The sequence below is a fragment of the Amborella trichopoda genome, chromosome 5, assembly GCF_054954075.1.
Source record: "Amborella trichopoda isolate Santa Cruz 75 chromosome 5, AtrichopodaSantaCruz75HAP2 v2.0, whole genome shotgun sequence".
Classification (NCBI taxonomy): Eukaryota; Viridiplantae; Streptophyta; class Magnoliopsida; order Amborellales; family Amborellaceae; genus Amborella; species Amborella trichopoda.
The window spans coordinates 28,650,731-28,670,767 of NC_142340.1; the positions used below are offsets into that span (position 1 = coordinate 28,650,731).

The following is a 20,037-nucleotide window of genomic DNA, read 5'->3' on the forward strand; positions in this document are numbered from 1 at the left end:
ATTTTTAATTTTTATTGTTAAAGTTTTTGTTGAAAATTTTGTATGTTGATAGATTATTTATGCAAAAAAATGCATGTTATTATATTTTTTATGCAAAACTGTATTTTTTTAATTTGTTGTTAATGCATTTTTTAGTTGAAATGACTGATGTTAGGTGGCTCTGTGAAGAATTGTTTTTATTTGTTTTTTTTTTTTAGTATTTTTCGAAGAGATGTGAAAATAGTGACCAGGTTTTGATTATCATGAGGTATTAAACCATATTTTTAATTTTTATTGTTAAAGTTTTTGTTGAAAAAATTGCATGTTGATAGAATATTTATGCAAAAAACATACATGTTATTATATTTCTAATGGAAAACTGTATTATATTTTTAATGTAGTTTTGCATTAAAAATGTATTTTCAATTTTTAAAATTTTGAACACAAAAAATACATGTTGTTAAATTGTATTATCATGAGGAATTAAAGTGCATATCATTGTAAAAAAATCGTGGCATATATGATAATTATATTATCCTGCATTTTTTCAATTTTATTATTAACTTTTTAATACAAAAAATGTATGTTCTTGATAATTGAGTTGTAGCCATGTTTGGAGCTTGCAGTTTGTATTATATTATCTAGTATGTTTGTAATTGATATGTACGAAATAGAAGTATTTTGCAATAACAAATAACAACAAATATAACTACATAAACTACCCCAACATATTATCACTACACATGGTGATTATTTTCCTTGTTGAACTGTCAGGTTAATTTTTAACTTTTTACATATTAAAACAGTTGAATCATGTCAATATCTGTAGAAGACCCTCCACGACAACATGGGGTCAGACTTGATCCCAACAAAAAAGATAAAATTATTTATAATTACTATAAAAAAGTGATAAGTAGTGGGGTACATAGGTTCAAGCAACACTTGGCAGGGGTTAGGAGAGATGTTTCTGCATGCAGTAGTGTCCTTAGTAATTTAAAAAAACAGATGGCGACATTTCTTAATGCTAACAAAGGTAAAAAAATTGCCAAATATAGGATGAATGAGGAGATAGCTAGTTTATATACGCCATCACGCAGGAATGATACAGAAGAGCAATATAATAATGACCTAGAAGAACAATATGATAATGACCTGGACATGGCCACAAGAATGAGTTTACATGAACAATATCAGAGGGAACGTGGGTTTAGAATGCCCGGTGGGTCTAGCTCAGACATGCATGGTGGGTCTAGCTCAGACATGTATGGCGGACCCAACTTAAACATGCATGGTGAGCCCAGGTCGAGCATGTATGGCGGCCCCAGCTCAAATATGTATAGAGGAGTTGGTAGCAGTATGTGTCAACAAGAATCAAACGTTGAAGAAATAGTTTCTAGCTTATCTAGGAGTGCCAATATTACAAGTCATAGTCGTATAGACCCATTTCTCTCAAAACCTAAGTCACAACAAATGACCCTAAAAGGCATGATTAAAGGTATAAGAAACATGTTGGAAAGATATGTTAGTAAATGGTTATACGATACAGGGATTCCCTTTGATGCAGTTAATAGTTCATACTTTTCACCTATGGTCAGTGCCAATCCAGAAAGCCGGGCCTGGAGTAAAACCCCTGACGACATATGAGCTCAGGGGACCAATATTAGATGAAGAGGTGGAGGAAGTTACAAAGTGGATTGAAGAATATAAACGGAGTTGGCCACGGACAGGCATTACTCTCATGAGTGATGATTGGTTGAATAAAGTTAACAAACAGGAGTTTTCAAACTTCTTGGCCTATTCCCCAAAAGGTATAGCCCTTTTGTCTAGCAAAGACGTATCAAGAACGAAGAAGGATGCAAACTTCTACGTACGACTATATGACCAGATAGTGGAGGAGGTAGAAGATAAGCATGTAGTCCAATTTATTACAAACAATGCGCATGCATGTGTTTCTGCGGGCAGCAAGTTGATGGATAAGATGAAGCATCTACTATGGACCCCGTGTGCTGCACACAGCATCAATCTTATGTTAGAGGAGATCGGTGAGATCAAAATTGTGAAGGAGACTCTAAAGGAAGCAAGGTTGGTGTCGAGATTTATATACAACCACTCTAAAATATTATTTCTGTTTAGAGAACATTCTTAAGCAAAAAAAGATAATCAGGCCTGTCATAACCCGCTTTGCGATCGATTACTTAGCTGTGGACTCCATTCGGGAATCTGAAAGTGCATGAAAGAGATAGTTTACCTGTGAAGAGTGGTTAAATGACCGCCTCTTGAAGTCCAGTACCGGTATAAAAGTGGACGGCATAGTCTCAAATAGGACGTTCTGTTTTCGATGTTTCAGTGTTGTAGAGGCCACTGCCCATTTGGTCACGGTGTTAAGAATAGTGGATGCTGACAAGAAAGCTACCATGGGCATCCTTTATGAATGTATTGAAAGAGCAAAATTAGCTATTGGGGAGAAGTGTAGTTTTGCTAGCAAAGTGATCGAGATCATAGAACGCAGGTGGAACACCAAATTTGGACATCCAATTCATTATGCTGGTAAATATATATTTATATCATTAGAATGTTTCATTTTAAATCATTTTTTTATGAAATTGTAAATGACATTTTTCTATCTATATATTTTATAGGTTACTACTTCAGCTCAAAAATTTTCAATTGACACTTGAACATCCCTACAAGATTATGGAAGGGGTCATATACATTATTGCAAGGTTGGAGAGAAGCCAGCGAAACCAAGTAGAAGCAATACAAGAGGTATTATTTAATGTTTGGGTAAGAACTTTATTAAGTTGTTATATTTGTAGGGAATAATGCACTAAAACGAAATATATTTGTTTTAGCTTGCTATGTATAAGGATGCTATAGGATCCGTCGAAACTAGACTTACCAAGAATTCTCGAACTAAGATGGATCCAGGTTATCCCCTAGCTAATATTTTGTTCATTCATATATTTAATCTTATGAATTGTTTTTGCCCTTACAATGCTTTTTGCATTTTAATACAGCGGAATGGTGGGAGATATATGGTACTAATGCACCTCACCTAAAGAGGATAGCAATCAAGGTGCTCTCCCAAACATGTTCTGCTACTGGCTGTGAGTGCAACTGGAGTACGTTCCAATGGTTGCACACTACTAAGAGAAATCGACTCGCTTCGGAGAAGCTTCATAAACCAGTCTACGTTCATTACAACTTAAACCTCCGAGAGCGACAAATAAGAAGGAAGCTTGAAGACTATGGACCGATAGACTTAGGCACAATATTTGTCACAGACACAACAGACCAATGTATAGTAGAAGAGGAGGAGTCAGTGTTGCACAAGATTGCATTCCTTGAGGCTATCGGTGAGGAAGATCTTGAAGAAGGTGATGAGCAGCTTGAAAGAGGAAGCAGTCAGTCAACGTATCCACAATTCATCGGAGATGTCGGTGATATTGCACCTAATGAGGGAGAGTAGAAAGGGGGTCTAAGGGAAAATGAGAGAGATGATGATTCCAAGGCCACCCTATCCCAGCCATATTATTCACATATCAAGTCCTAACAACAACATGGTAGGGATGAGCACGACAGTGTAGGTGAGCATGAAGGATGGACAAGCTTTGGGGATTTTGGATTGGGAACACAACCGAACACTAACACTCAGGGATTTGGATATAGTCAGACATCTACTAATATCGATGATTCGTTTTTAGAGCGAATCAATGAATTGCCAAACGAATTCAATCAATGGCACCAGCGTGACCAAGAAGAAGAACGACGTCGTCTGTCATTTTATTTTTAGATCATATGTTACTAATTGTATGCTTTATTGTAGTCCATGTATGTTGATATACGTATGCCATGATAATTCTATGTTTATCCTTTTGTGTGACATAAATTAAATGGTAAATAATAGTTCATGCAGGGAAAGAACATATCAATATTCGCATATTCATGCAAAGAAATGAAAATTCTTAATGGAGTACCCTTATTTTTATGGAATTCCTAAAAAACAATATTTATAATGAATTTTAATAATTTTTTCGAATTATTTTGAAGCTTTAATCTGACCGATTCACCCGATTCCCAATCCGGATCGGTTTTTGAGGTGCTCGATCTGGGTCACCGATCCGCTTTTTAAACCATTGGTCTATATGATTAATTGGAATATTTTCTAACTTTGGGACACTCTTTTGGATTTTTAAGATTCACTTTACATCTAATGTATAAACATTATATAAATTGTTTCCTAATAAGAAAAAGGGTGCGGCTCATATAGAGCCTATGCTCTAAATAATCAAATGAGGGCCTACCTTCAAATTGTGTAAAAAATGCGGTTTCAATACTAGAAATCTTTGTAATAGCCTTAAAATATATTTTCATCTTTATTTATAAAGTTTAAAGCTTAAAAAATAGTGTGAATGGACAGATCCATGAAAACTTGAAATCTTGAAAATTGAAGGTCCAAAAATGTTTTACAAAATATACTATTTTCAAAACTTGAAATCCATTTTTTCTCATCTCCATGCATCTTTATGTGAGATGATCAATTTGAGATATTTGAACATCCAAATAATCTCTTCTAGTGAAATTTTTGTGATAGACTCTAATTTGAATGTTTAAAGCCTCAGCTCTATATAAACTTTTCCCTAAGAAAAAATTATACTTCGGCACTTAAAAAGCACGATTACAAGATAATCATTGCCAAGCATGTTGTTGGACGGTATCATGTGTGCAGTCCAGAGACTTGTGCAATGATATGTTTAGTAGGACACCCTCTACCATATCATTGTTCAAGGGAAAAAGCGACGGTGATGGCCATATTCAAGTACCGAAATAGGCGTGTGTTTGATGGGGCCCGGCCCTCACGTCCAAATTGTACATGTGAACCTACAGCTAGTTTACCTACGTAGGAGATTTGTGTGACCTTAAACTTTTTGCTAATCTTTGGTTCATCCTAATAACAATTTTTAGAAGAAACAAAAAGTGCTTAAAGCTCCCCAAATCCAAATTCAGTCTTTATGTGAGGTAACTTTGAGCTCAAAATCAAATTGTTGTGGGTACTTTTGAGCTGCATCAATTTTCTCTTTCCTTTTGAGGTCTCAATTTAGTTTTCCTATACTTATTGTTTGACAAGCAGGATTTGAGAGTTTAAAGCGCTCAAGGACACACTTCCAAATGAACAATTTGGACCAACAAGGTGAGGACATGTTTTTACTTATTTAAATCCCAAAATTGTGTTTAGATGACAATAGAGGTTAGTGGTAAGACATGTCACACTTTTATTCATTGGAACGAGCTTGTGTTTTAAAACCTGGCATTGGAACGAGCTTGTGTTTTTAAACCTGGCATTGGAACGAGCTTGTGTTTTAAAACCCTGGATTGCCTACTGTCAATTTGGATGCAAATCGGTTAGGACCAAACTAGTTTTAGGATGGTATAGGTCCAAACCCAATTCCCCCTAACACCTATATTTGTTGATTATAAGGTGGATCTCAAATTTTAAATAGAAAAACCCAAGCAGGCCATCTGGTATGCCAGTGAGGTATAAGTGGACCTATCCGGTATGCTGATAGGGATTAAGTTGACTCATCTGGTACTATAAGTGAACCTATTCGGTATGTTGGTAGGGATTAAGTAGACTCATCCGGTGTGTCGGTGAGGTATGAGTGGATCTACCTAGTACGCTGATAGGGATTAAGTGGACCCATCCAGGACATTGGTGGGGTATATAGGTGACCTACTTGGGACGCTAGTAGGGTACTTGTGAAATCTTTTGAATTATGTTAAAATGTGTTCTTCTTCATATTGTTCAATATGTAATTCAAATCTTTGAAATTACGTTAAAACTGTGTATTTCTGTTGAAGAATTCGGAACATTTATCATTGTATGCCTTTCCTCATATTATTTCAATATGTATTTTTTTAGAAAATATCTACATTTGCCAACCATGATTATTTTTAAGGATTATGATGGTCACTTACTGAGTAGCCAAACTCATCAAACTATTGTGAATTCTTTTTAGAATAAATTGCAGCCTTATTGTTCGAAAGTAAACAAAAGTAGCTATGGAGAAGTTTGTAGTCACATTTAAGCTTACAAAAAGTTTGTAGTCATAGTTAAACTTACTGGTGTAATTTTTGTCTTATAAAAAATGTATATATATGGACCTTCATGTTAGTATAAGTTCTAAGTAGACTTTGTATATATTTGAAAATTTCTAAAAAGAAAATCAAACAGTCTTGTGCAATATATAGAAGAAATTTTAATTTTGTTAAAGATAAAATGTCACACCTCAAGAATGTTAGTATTATAAAACCTGGGGTGTGACATATCTAATTGAAACATGCCCTCAAATTAAGAGAGAGAGTAATCATCTTCTCCTTGCCATCCAACATGGCATATTTTTCTCTACTGGTTTCAGATGCCACAATCCTAAGAGGAACTTGTATTTGTGCATATATTTAAACCCCATTGGCCTCATTGACAGGGACAACTCGAGTGAAACCAGGCAGTCATTGCTGCCATTGAACCCTGGAAGCAATTCAACTGCTTATATTTGTTGTTTTATGCACAACAATTGCACCACCATTCTAACTAGGAGACTATTCCACAGTCATTTGAAATATGGTACATGGTAGTCCGAGGCGACATCCACCATCACCAAAAAATTAGACTAAATGCCATGGGGACCAACATGAGCGTTCACTCAAGTAAAGTTAATATCCAATTGTCCATCAGTGAGGGGAGATGTTGGATGTCGCTTGGAGAGTTGGAGTACCATATAGCATACTATAATCTGCATGGACAGTACAGATATTCCGATTACATCAAACAAACTGGTCTAGACCATCTAGAGGATTGTATGCATTATTTTAAGGGTAGTGATTTGCAAATGCATGAAAAAAAACTTTGCATGGATGGTTCAGATTTTAGAAGGTATTTGAGCTCCCAAAATATTTCAAGAATAACAGAGTAGATAAGTGAAATTCTTATGAGATACCTTCTATTTCAATCCCTTTCCCATAAATTTCACAAGCAACAAGCTTGTCTTCGGGTTTCTCAGAGACTAAAAAGTAGTCTATCCTCATCCTCTTCCCCTTGTATCTGCAAAATGATAGCAAATAGAAAATTTTAATCAATTCATCTAATTCATGGTTTATTGATTTGGGAAAACTCCTCTCTTTCTTCTTTTTCAGTGACTTGTCAGAGAGAAAACATTTGGATAGCTTTTGAGTCCTTCCTTGGAGAAACTGTGTTTCTTCCCACTACCACTAATTGGTGAGTTTCAAATGGGGGCTATGTTATGAACGATGTAGCCTAGTGGTCCAGAGCATGAAGCCTCTCACTGTCGGTTGCAGTCCATCCCATACTTCCCATATGAAAAACCAATTGCAAGTTTAAAAAAAATAAAATGAGCAATGAAAATAAAATTTGAACATTTTAAATCTCAAAAAACGAGTATATTGGCCTACTTGTCAACTGGGTTCCCCGACCAAGAGAAGCCCCCCTCTAGATCTTGTTCTTTGTGAAGAAACCTATAAGCATCCAGCAGTTTTCCCCTGTAAATGAATAATTGCCGTAAGCATGGTAATCACAACTACTATTTGTAAGTTGAACGCCCCCCCCCCCCCCCCCCCCCCCCCCCCCCCCCCCCCCCCCCCCGAGACACACACACACAAAACAGACACCTCCTGCCCCCCCCCCCCCCCCCGGCCCACACACACACAAGCAACGGACACACGCGCAAAAATGTAAGTTCACCAACAAATAGGAAAACTATTCTTAAGGAGTAATATTTGTAGATACTAGCCAATATAATTAAGAAATAATATTTGTAGATACTATCCTTGAGGAGTAATATTCTTAAGGAGTAATATTTGTAGATACTAGCCAATAATTGCAAGGGCCCTTTGTCAATAAACAAATATTCCATTCATTTCTGGAAAGAAATGGAAAGACTATGACTCATCAACGATAGTTTCAACTTTACAAGGTCACGAATCTCCTAATAAAATGGGTTTGGCTAGCAAAGTGAGGCCGTTGGACCACTTGAACGGATCGATAAACCAATCTGATTTTTTTTATTTTTAAATGCATTTCACTTTTTCAAAAGATACATCATGCAGCAATGAGTATAATGTCAGGACACTGAATTTTCTAACCCCTAAGTAATTTTATAAGTACAAATCACCTACTCTGACAATATAGTAGAGAACCGCTGCCTTTCAGCAATGGTAAATCCAGGCTGTCCACAATCCTGCATAAGCCATGTGAGAGTTGTTTGTTATCAAACACATCAAATGGAAAAGCTTATGTAATACATGCTAGCATCTTAATAGAAAGGAAATACATACAAGAAGATGAACAAAATATTCACCAAGTTACATATTTCTTGTTGTGAAAGGATACCCATTACAAAAAGAATATCGAAGACCTTCATACTAATTCAAGGCAGCTTATATTGTTCATGAGTCTCTATATCTAGTTTGGTGCATAAAGTCATAAAAAATTAGACAAAACAAATAATTTGTATAGTATATGTTAGTGTTCGTCAAACCGACCGATCTAACTGCTAACTGCCCAGTTAGATCGGAACCGGCCACTGGCCGGTTCCGGTTTTGGGCCGTTTTGGTGACCAACCAGTATTTTAAACTTTAAATAAAATACTACTTCAAATTCATATCAGATATATTAGCCACTGGCCGGTTCTGATTTTGGGAGTTTTTGGTGATCAACCAATATTTTAAACTTTAAATAGAATACTACTTCAAATTTATAATAGATATATTAGAATAGAATACTACTTCAAATTCATAATAGATATATTAGAATAGAATACTACTTCAAATTCATAATAGATATATTAGAATGGTTTACTAGTTAGCTTTGACAATTAAGTTCTACCTCAATCACGGTTTGAATCTCGTTGTTTTATTTTTTTAAGACTTCATTTCTTTGGACTTCAAAAACATTTCGTTGGAGTTCAAAAAAATACTTCATTTCGTTGGACTTCAAAAAAATACCCGCCCACTAGAATTGAACTAGAAATCTCTTATAAAGAGGTCCTTTAATATTAGGTACACTAACCAATACACCATTTACTACTCGGCTCATAAAAAAGAGGGCCTATGTTATCTATAACGTAATTGTGTTTCATTTTCTTTAAAAATAAAAAGCAGTCAATCAAGTCAGTTTTTTTTAACACTGTTTTAATATTCTTTACATTATGGTAAAGATTAAAAGTTGTTTTGGTCATTAATACTCACTTTTATATTTTTCCATCTTTTTTAGCAAATTTTAAAATAGCCCTAGGCACAAATCGATTCGTTAAAATCATTTTTTTCATTAATTTTCAATTTCATTTGAGTGTGTTTTGTTTTAATCATTGTTTATATGCTTTTTGTATTTTAGTAGATTTTTTTTGTATCTTTTTTATTTTTTTCAACACTTTTTTAACCATCTGGGACTTGCCTGGTTAGAGTAGTTGAATCGGCTGGTTTACTGATTCAGTTGGTTAAACCGCTTTCAGACCCATATCCGATTAACCATTCTGGCTCGATTTTGCGAACACTGATCTTTACAATTGCTCATTGTCAATGTAATAACAAATAAACTTCATGTTGCATGAGAGTATGATGTGAGAATAGAACTCTCGCTTGTGCTACTTGTATGGAGACCAACCATGAGCTCGACAAAGTGGGGATGAGATAGCAATCAAGAAACTATAATAGAATAATGATGAAAATAAAATAAAGCAAACTATTGAAAGAGAAAAAACTATTTTTTATAATTCAAAAAAGTCTAACCTTCTGGGATAGAAAACATGAAATGCATTTGTATTAAATATTTTCGGGTACATATTTCACAAACATAAGCTTAAGAAGTGTGAAGTTGCAATAGGCATAAATATCATCGCCAAGGCAATCAACAATTTTCTCCTAAATTAATGATTTGACTTATCAAGTTTGGATTGACTGCTTCCCATGCCATAACACCCCATTTGAAACAAGAGTTATCATATAATCAACCCTTGAACATGCAAAACTATGCCCCAGAAATGAGAAAATAAAAGGGGCGAGGTCATTCTTTCATAAACTTCTACACACCATTCAAATAGAACTGAAAGCATCACTTTCGCTTTTGTTTGCATGATATACTAAAATGCTACAGTAGATACACCTCTCCTAAAGAAGAGGTTACACAATTACACGCAAGCAAAGTTAATATTAACCGTGTATAAGCTTGAGAAAGCATATGTGAATGAAGTTCCTAAGTAAAATAGTAGAAGTGGTTCTCTTAGTTGCTTGAGAGGAAATATGTGAATGAAGTAGACATTTCCTTTACTGCAAAATAATCAACTTTGCATTACCTTGTTCATATCAAATTATATATCATCCTAAAACCCTTCATTAGTCATCACAAGGTCATGAATGCAACAAAACTAAATTACCAAGAACACATGTGGTTGATGTGAAAGAAAAACATTTCTTAAGACTTCCTCTTTATTTGGCAATACATAACCATTGAGCTTGGCACTGCTGAAAAATTCTGGATGGCTCACATCGATATCTTGATGGCTACAAACATTAAACATCATCATCATGATTCATGGAAAGCATTGATAAAATTTTACGTTAGCTGCCTACCTAACACAACTCACCTACTTTACTTACGCTTGGGACAAGTTAAGAGAAAGTTTAAGGTCCTCACCTTTTTTAGACTAACTATCAATAACATCAATAATATATGATTCTATATGTACAAGAAAATGAGATTTTCGCCGATTATCTTTTCATGGCTGCAATAGCCCAATAAAGCAATCATTCGAATACGTTGCACATTAGACAACAAATGGGATTTCTAAGAACTCAACTACTGATGGGCGACTCTAAAAAGGAAATAAGAAGTTTAGTTTGCATTTCCAACAAAAGACTGAACAAAAAAAAAGGTAGATTAGCTTTCTTTGATTTTATGGAAAAAGTTCAAGGGCTTGAGCCCTCGACCTCTCTCACACAAATTGGGTATAAGATGAAATACTACCAGCTTAAAACTTCGAAACAGATCTTTGATCTCTCTAACACAAGCTTTGAGCATAGAATATAAACTATAAACAAGATTTTTAGATTTAAAAGCAAGATAAAAAATCATAGCCTAAGAGACTATTTGGTATTTGTAAGAAGATGGATCTTTGACTACTTTACCCATTTCCAGCACACCCCTCATCTCAAAATTATTCAACTCACAACTCCAACATGGAGCCTTTTCCGGAGATATTTTGAAATTTTTGGCACCTCCATTATCAGTTACCTCCTATTGGACCATGTGCATATGGCCTTACTTGGATTCTAGAACTTTGTGCATGAAGCATTTTGTGCAAAGAAGACTACAAAGACCGTCATTACCATGCATCAATGTAACAATCCTAAAATTTCAAAAAAAAAAAAAAAAAAAAAAAGGAGAAAATATGCTTATAAATAGGTGATGTTTTGTTTAAGTATGATGGTCCTTGGGGACCATCACTGTTTTCAAAAACTTTTGCTTTAGATTAATTTTTGCTTTGCCTTTAATTTTTTCCTTTGCCCGCTTTTGCCTCCTGCTGCTTACAGCTGGCAGCGTCCTTTAGCGGACGTGGTTTTCGTACGATAAAAGTCTGCTTTTAACGCGACACCTCAGGTATGAGGTAGAGCGTAAGAAAACAATATAATAATACGTTATAAGAATTTAAATAGGGGATGTGAGCACTCCCACCCTAAAACAAAATTTTGAGATCTCTCTCTCTGGTCGAAACACAGTGAACTTCTCTCTCGAACCGAAATTTTTTATCGGAAGCTCCCTCTCAAATAATTGTGGGTAAGTGACATCGTCTTTCTGAAAAATAGTCTAGTTTTAATAAATAGTGATATTTCTGTCTAGGATCTTTATTTTATCAGTTTTATGTGTAAGTGACATCGTCTTTCTGAAAAATAGTCTATTTTTAATAAATAGTGATATTTCCGTCTAGGATCTTTATTTTATCAGTTTTGTGTGTAAGTGACCTCATTGTCTCGAAAAAGAATCCATTCTTTTTAAAAATAAAATGAAATAATTATTTCTGCTTATTATCATGAATTTTAGGCGCGATAAATTTTATGCGCACGTGACCTCATTATCTTGAAAAAGAACCTTTTTAATAAAAATTGTGATATTTTATCTATGTTAGAAATTTTGAATGCTGTAAATTAGAAAAATAAATTTATTTATTTTTCTTGTCTATTGTTAGAAATAAATGTGATATTTCTGCTTTTAGTAAAATTGTGATATTTCTTTCTACTGTTTTGAATATTAAGACATTGTAAAATTCATGTGCAATTGACTGCCGTATTATTTAAAATTTGACATTTTTGCAATTGATTATAGTATTATTGTAAAATGTTTATTTGTGAATTGATATTCCATAAATTGTGATAATTCCGTATTCTTGAATTTTTATAAGAGTTTTTCTATACATATTAAATTGGCAATTATGCTAGAATGCCTTTACAAACTGCTACCTTTCTAAATTTGAGCCCAAAATATTTGATTGGTTATTTTTGAAATGTTATAGAGAGTGATTGTTATTAATGGTTTAAGTGAAATTCATATTAATGGTTTCAGTGATATGTTGAGTACATGATATTGCTGCTTTCGAATGTTTAAAGAGATTTAGAAATAATTTAAGTATGCAAGTGGACTCATCCGGTTTGCCGGTGAGGTATAAGTGGACCTATCTGGGACGCCGGTAGGGTTTAAGTGGACTCATCCGGTACGCCGGTGAGGTATAAGTGGACCTGCAGGGATTAAGCGGACCTATCTGGGACGCCGATAGGGATTAAGTGGACCCATCAGGACGCTGATGGGGTATATAGGTGACCTACTTGGGACGCCAGTAGGGTATTTTGTGAAATCCTTTGAATTATGTACTGCCGTTAAAAGTGTTATAAGCATTTCAATTACTCGGATTATACTTAATTATGGATTTATTGAAAGTAAAACTGTTGATGCATTTCTGTTAATAAAGCTCATTTTGGAAAATATTGATATCTTTCAATCATGATTATTTTTAGGATTATGATGATCACTTACTGAGTAGCCGAACTCATCAAACTATGGTAAACATTTTTTTCAGGATAACTGCGGATTCATTTTGAGTGATAGTCAAGATCAACCTTGGAAGATACTGTTGTTGTACTAACTTTCTTTATTTACTTTGTAAGACCTCGCCACTGTAAATTTGTCCTATCAATAGATGTATATATGTTTTGTCTGTCACATCTCAGGAATAACGGTACTGTAAATTCTTGGGGTGTGACAATTATGGTATCAGAGCAATAGGTTTAAGATCCTTAGGAAATTTTAAAAAAAAAGAATATACTTAAAAATCACATTTATTGTGTGTATAGATCGGGATAAAGTCAAGATCCAGAATAGCTGAAGCCAATATGGAAAGAATTCACAAAGCCTTGGAAAATATGTGCTTTAATGCAAAATCAGATGGAAAACAACAATCCACCCAAGCAGTCAGTTACAGGAAATGGTGGGAGCAATATCGAACAATTTAAGAAATTAAACCCACCTTCTTTTAAGGGTGCTGTAAACCCACTGGAAGCCGAGGGAGGGATTATGCAATTGAAAAAAATATTCGAGGTTATGGAATGTCCTGATGATAGGAAGGTGGCCTTGGCAGTTTTTATGTTAGAAGGTGAGGCACAACACTGGTGGTGAATGGCAAAAAGAGTATTGGTAAAAGAAAATAAAACTTTGACTTGGGAAGTATTTATAGAGGCATTCAATGAAAAATATTTTTCAGATTTTATTCGAGACCAAAAAGAAATGGAATTTCTAGAATTAATCAAAGGAAATAAGACAGTAGCACAGTACGAGGCCAAGTTTACTGAATTGGCCAGGTTTGCACCGCATATGATTAATAATGAGGCAAGAAAGGTGAAGAAATTTGAAAGGGGTCTCAGGCCAGCTTTTAGAAGCAGAATATCAGTCTTGAAATTAATAACTTATGCTGAAGTAGTGGATCGTGCCCAAATAGTCGAAAAAGATTTTGAAGATTACCAAAAGACGAAAAATCAGAACAGTAATGTTAGACCTACATCATCTAATCGACAACAGTTTGAAAGGCCAAACAAGAAGCCAAGGCCCTCGCTATTTCAAAACCCAATAGAACCATGTAGAAAATGTGGGAAAAATCATGGATCAAGCCCTTGTTATTGGAATACCGGAGCCTATTTTAAATGTGAAAAATTGGGACACCAGATTAAACAATGTCCTAGCTTACAGACACAACAGCATCCAAAGCAGGGAGAGATAGCTCCGAAGCCTCAGAAGAAGGGAAGAGTATTTACGATTACCAAGCAAGACGCTCAGGCTTCAAAATCAGTGATCCAAGGTACTCTTACTATCTTCCAAAAAGTAGCTCATGTTTTGATTGATCCTGGATCTACTCATTCATTTGTGTCACAACACTTTGCATGCCACTTAAAGGTAGAACCAGAACAATTAGAATACATTCTAGAGGTAGCCACAACGATTGGAGATTCAATTAACACCAATATAATGTACAAATCATGTGTAATAAAGATAGAAGAAAAGGAACTGTTGGTTGATTTAATAATCCTGGAAATTCAAGATTTTGATGTAATCTTAGGCTTGGATTGGCTCTCTGCATGCCATGCAAGTATTGATTGTTATAAGAAAATTGTTACCTTTAGTATTCCGAATCAACCAGTATTTTACTTCAATGGTGTCAAAGAAGACTCCCCATCATATTTAATCTCTTGTATTCGAGCTATTCGCCTCATTCGAAAAGGGTGTCAAGGCTTTCTTACCTATATCAAAGAAGATAGGAAGGAAGAAATAAATTTGGATACCACTCCGGTTATCCGAGAATTTCCCGACGTTTTTCCTGAAGAATTGCCAGGATTACCGCCTGACAGGGAAATTGAATTCTCCATTGAATTATTGCCAGGGGTAGCACCAATTTCTAAGGCACCTTACAGAATGGCTCCTGCAGAACTTAAAGAACTGAAACAACAATTGGAAGAATTATTAGATAAAGGTTTTATCAGGCCCAGTGTGTCACCTTGGGATGCTCCAGTACTGTTTGTCAAAAAGAGAGATGGGACTATGAGATTGTGTATTGATTATAGACAGTTGAACCAAGTGACAGTGAAAAATAAGTATCCATTACCTAGGATTGATGATTTATTTGATCAATTACAAGGATCACAAGTGTTTTCAAAAATTGATCTTAGATCTGGATACCATCAGCTTAAGATTAAAAGTGAAGATGTACTCAAGACAGCTTTCAGAACAAGGTATGGCCATTATGAATTTTTAGTCATGCCTTTTGGATTAACCAATGCACCAGCTGCATTTATGGATTTGATGAATCGGATCTTTAAGCCCTTTTTGGATAAATTTATTGTGGTATTCATCGATGATATTTTAATTTATTCCAAGAATCAGAAGGAACATGAGCAGCATGTAAGAATGGTATTGCAAATATTAAGAGAAAAGAAATTGTATGCCAAACTTAGTAAATGCAAATTTTGGCTTGAACAAGTGACATTTTTAGGACATATCATATCAAAAGAAGGTCTATCAGTTGATCCTTCAAAGGTTGAAGCCGTTGTTAATTGGAAACAACTAAGTAATGTGACTGAAGTTCGAAGCTTTTTGGGATTGGCAGGATATTACAGAAAATTTGTAGAAGGATTTTCTCGAATCGCAATCCCATTGACTCGATTGACACAGAAAAATGTCAAATTTGAGTGGACAAGTGAATGTGAGGAGAGTTTTCAAGAACTAAAAGTTCGATTAACTTCAGCACCTATTTTAACTATTCCTGAGGGGAGTGGGGGATTTGTGATTTATAGTGATGCTTCACATAAAGGTTTGGGCTGTGTATTAATGTAATATGGGAAAGTAGTGGCATATGCATCCAGACAGTTGAAAGAATATGAGAAAAAATATCCAATTCATGATTTGGAGCTAGCTGCAATAGTATTCGCTTTGAAAATATGGAGGCATTATCTATATGGTGAACAATTCGTAATATACACGGATCATAAGAGTTTGAAATACCTTTTCTCTCAGAAGGATTTAAATATGCGGCAGATAAGATGGATGGATTTCTTAAAAGATTATGATTGTACAATCCATTATCATTCAAGAAAAGCTAACGTTGTGGCCGACGCTCTAAGTAGAAAATCTACGAGAGTCTTAGCTCATCTAATGATCCAAGAAATGCGATTGTTAGAAGAAATAGTGGATTGGCATCCAACTCCGTCCATTAATGGTGTGGTAAGTATGATTGCCAACATTAAGGCGGAACCCCAATTAATCCAACAGATTCGATTAGCACAAAAGAAAGACCCTCAGCTTATAACAATTATAGAAGAGGTGAAGCAAGGAAAGAGAGATGAATTTTCTATATGTAGTGAGGATTTGCTAAGATTCAAAGGTCGGGTTTGTGTCCCGAATGATGAGAGTGTAAAGAAAGCTATCTTAGAAGAAGCACATCATTCTCGTTATACGATACATCCCGGAAGTATTAAAATGTATCAGGACCTGAAGAAAACCTTTTGGTGGAATAATATGAAAAAAGAGGTAGCACTATTTGTGTCTACATGCCTAACATGCCAGCAAGTAAAAGCTGAACATCAAAGGCCCGCTGGGTTGTTGCAGCCTTTACCGGTGCCAGAATGGAAATGGGAGCACATCTCTATAGATTTTGTCTCTGGCTTGCCTAGAACAAATTCAGGACATGATAGCATTTGGGTCATTGTGGACCGGTTAACCAAAGCTGCCCACTTTCTACCGATTCTCACGACGTACACTTTGGATCGACTGGCTCAGCTATACATTAAGGAAATAGTGCGGTTGCATGGAGTTCCTATCAGTATTGTATCGGACAGGGATACTCGGTTTATTTCTAAATTTTGGGCTAGACTACAGTCAGCCATGGGGACGAGACTCGCCTTTAGTACTGCCTTTCACCCCCAAACTGATGGACAATCGGAGAGGACCATCCAAACCTTGGAAGATATGCTGAGGGCATGTGTTATTGACCTTACAGGAAGCTGGGATGACCATTTACCTCTGATTGAGTTTGCTTATAATAATAGCTTCCATGCCAGTATTCAGATGGCACCATATGTAGCCCTGTATGGAAAGAAATGCAGGTCACCCATATGTTGGGACGAGGTTGGTGAAAGAAAGCTTTTGGGGCCCGAAATTGTCCAGATAACCACAGATAAGATAGCATTAATTCGTGAAAGGCTCAGGACAGCTCAGTGTCGGCAAAAGAGTTATGCCGATAACCGAAGGAGAGATCTTGAATTTGTGGAAAGTGATCGAGTTTTCCTAAAAATCTCACCAATAAAGGGCATTATGAGATTCGGCAAGAAAGGAAAGTTGAGCCCACGTTACATCGGACCATTTGAAATCCTGGAAAGAATCGGAGGTGTCGCTTATAGACTTGCCTTACCACCCGAATTGGCAAATGTCCATAATGTCTTTCATGTATCTTCACTACGAAAATATCAGCCCGACCCGTCTCATATCTTAAAATATGAACCTTTACCGATCAGGAAGGACCTATCCTTCATTGAGTAGCCAATTTTGATACTGGATAGAAGGGTGCAAGTGTTGCGTAACAAGGAGATTCCTTTAGTCCGTGTATTACGGCAGTATCATTCAAGAGAAGAGTCGACTTGGGAACGAGAAGACGAAATCAGAGAAAAATACCCCTATCTTTTTCAGTAATCAGGTACACAAATTTAGAGGACTAAATTTCTTTAAGGAGGGAAGAATGTAACAATCCTAAAACTTCAAAAAAAAAAAAAAAAAAAAAAAAAAGAGAAAATATGCTTATAAATAGGTGATGTTCTTTTTAAGTATGATGGTCCTTGGGGACCATCACTGTTTTCAAAAACTTTTGCTTTGGATTAACTTTTGCTTTGCCTTTACTTTTTTCCTTTGCCCGCTTTTGCCTCTTGCTGCTTGCAGAGGGCAGCGTCCTTTAGCGGACGTGGTTTTCGTACGATAAAAGTCTGCTTTTAACGCGACACCTCAGGTATGAGGTAGCGCGTAAAAAAACAATATAATAATACGTTATAAGAATTTAAATAGGGGATGTGAGCACTCCCACCCTAAAACAAAATTTTGAGATCTCTCTCTCTGGTCGAAACACAGTGAACTTCTCTCTCGAACCGAAATTTTTTATCGGAAGCTCCCTCTCAAATAATTGTGGGTAAGTGACATCGTCTTTCTGAAAAATAGTCTATTTTTAATAAATAGTGATATTTCCGTCTAGGATCTTTATTTTATCAGTTTTATGTGTAAGTGACATCGTCTTTCTGAAAAATAGTCTATTTTTAATAAATAGTGATATTTCCGTCTAGGATCTTTATTTTATCAGTTTTGTGTGTAAGTGACCTCATTGTCTCGAAAAAGAATCCATTCTTTTTAAAAATAAAATGAAATAATTATTTCTGCTTATTATCATGAATTTTAGGCGCGATAAATTTTATGCGCACGTGACCTCATTATCTTGAAAAAGAACCTTTTTAATAAAAATTGTGATATTTTATCTATGTTAGAAATTTTGAATGCTGTAAATTAGAAAAATAAATTTATTTATTTTTCTTGTCTATTGTTAGAAATAAATGTGATATTTCTGCTTTTAGTAAAATTGTGATATTTCTTTCTACTGTTTTGAATATTTAGACATTGTAAAATTCATGTGTAATTGACTGCCGTATTATTTAAAAATTGACTTTTTTGCAATTGATTATAGTATTATTGTAAAATGTTTATTTGTGAATTGATATTCCATAAATTGTGATAATTCCGTATTCTTGAATTTTTATAAGAGTTTTTTTATACATATTAAATTGGCAATTATGCTAGAATGCCTTTACAAACTGCTACCTTTCTAAATTTGAGCCCAAAATATTTGATTGGTTATTTTTGAAATGTTATAGAGAGTGATTGTTATTAATGGTTTAAGTGAAATTCATATTAATGGTTTCAGTGATATGTTGAGTACATGATATTGCTGCTTTCGAATGTTTAAAGAGATTTAGAAATAATTTAAGTATGCAAGTGGACTCATCCGGTTCGCCGGTGAGGTATAAGTGGACCTATCTGGGACGCCGGTAGGGTTTAAGTGGACTCATGCGGTACGCCGGTGAGGTATAAGTGGACCTGCAGGGATTAAGCGGACCTATCTGGGATGCCGATAGGGATTAAGTGGACCCATCAGGACGCTGATGGGGTATATAGGTGACCTACTTGGGACGCCAGTAGGGTATTTTGTGAAATCCTTTGAATTATGTACTGCCGTTAAAAGTGTTATAAGCATTTCAGTTACTCGGATTATACTTAATTATGCATTTATTGAAAGCAAAACTGTTGATGCATTTCTGTTAATAGAGCTCATTTTGGAAAATATTGATATCTTTCAATCATGATTATTTTTAGGATTATGATGATCACTTACTGAGTAGCCAAACTCATCAAACTATGGTAAACATTTTTTTCAGGATAACTGCGGATTCATTTTGAGTGATAGTCAAGATCAACCTTGGAAGATACTGTTGTTGTACGAGCTTTCTTTATTTACTTTGTGAGACCTCGCCACTGTAAATTTGTCCTATCAATAGATGTATATATGTTTTGTCTGTCACATCTCAGGAATAACAGTACTGTAAATTCTTGGGGTGTGACAATCAACCTTTTCTCCATTCAAGGACAATACAAATACAAGGGTCACAAAATGATGATACATGCATTTGTTTTCGAACTATTTCACATAACATATCTCCCATGGACAAGTAGAGCTGGTTGGCACTAAGAGAATTGAAAGTTATTAGTCAGTGAAATCTCAGTGGCAGAGAAGCAATTCTAGTCGCAGAAGACAACTCTGTTGGCAATTTTGCACACCAATATTCCCAGAATAGAGTTCCATAGGCATAGATCAAGTTACACAACCAAATTAGATAGACACCTATGTAGAAAGTCATAAGAAA

The 20,037-nt window shown here is 35.3% G+C and overlaps 1 protein-coding gene across 1 annotated transcript in view; it reads right to left on the minus strand.

Moving 5' to 3' along the window:
* Positions 1–6,344: 6,344 nt before the first annotated feature.
* The window catches only part of LOC105420463 (DNA-(apurinic or apyrimidinic site) endonuclease-like), a 28,130-nt gene continuing 14,437 nt past the window's right edge, over positions 6,345–20,037 (minus strand). Inside the window, exons 5-9 of the mRNA XM_011624129.1 lie at positions 10,470–10,551; positions 8,170–8,231; positions 7,447–7,533; positions 6,975–7,078; positions 6,345–6,505 (exon numbers count right to left, since the gene is read on the minus strand). Of these exons, the coding sequence (XP_011622431.1) occupies positions 6,345–6,505; positions 6,975–7,078; positions 7,447–7,533; positions 8,170–8,231; positions 10,470–10,551 (496 nt within the window). The remainder of the gene's footprint in view (positions 6,506–6,974; positions 7,079–7,446; positions 7,534–8,169; positions 8,232–10,469; positions 10,552–20,037) is intronic.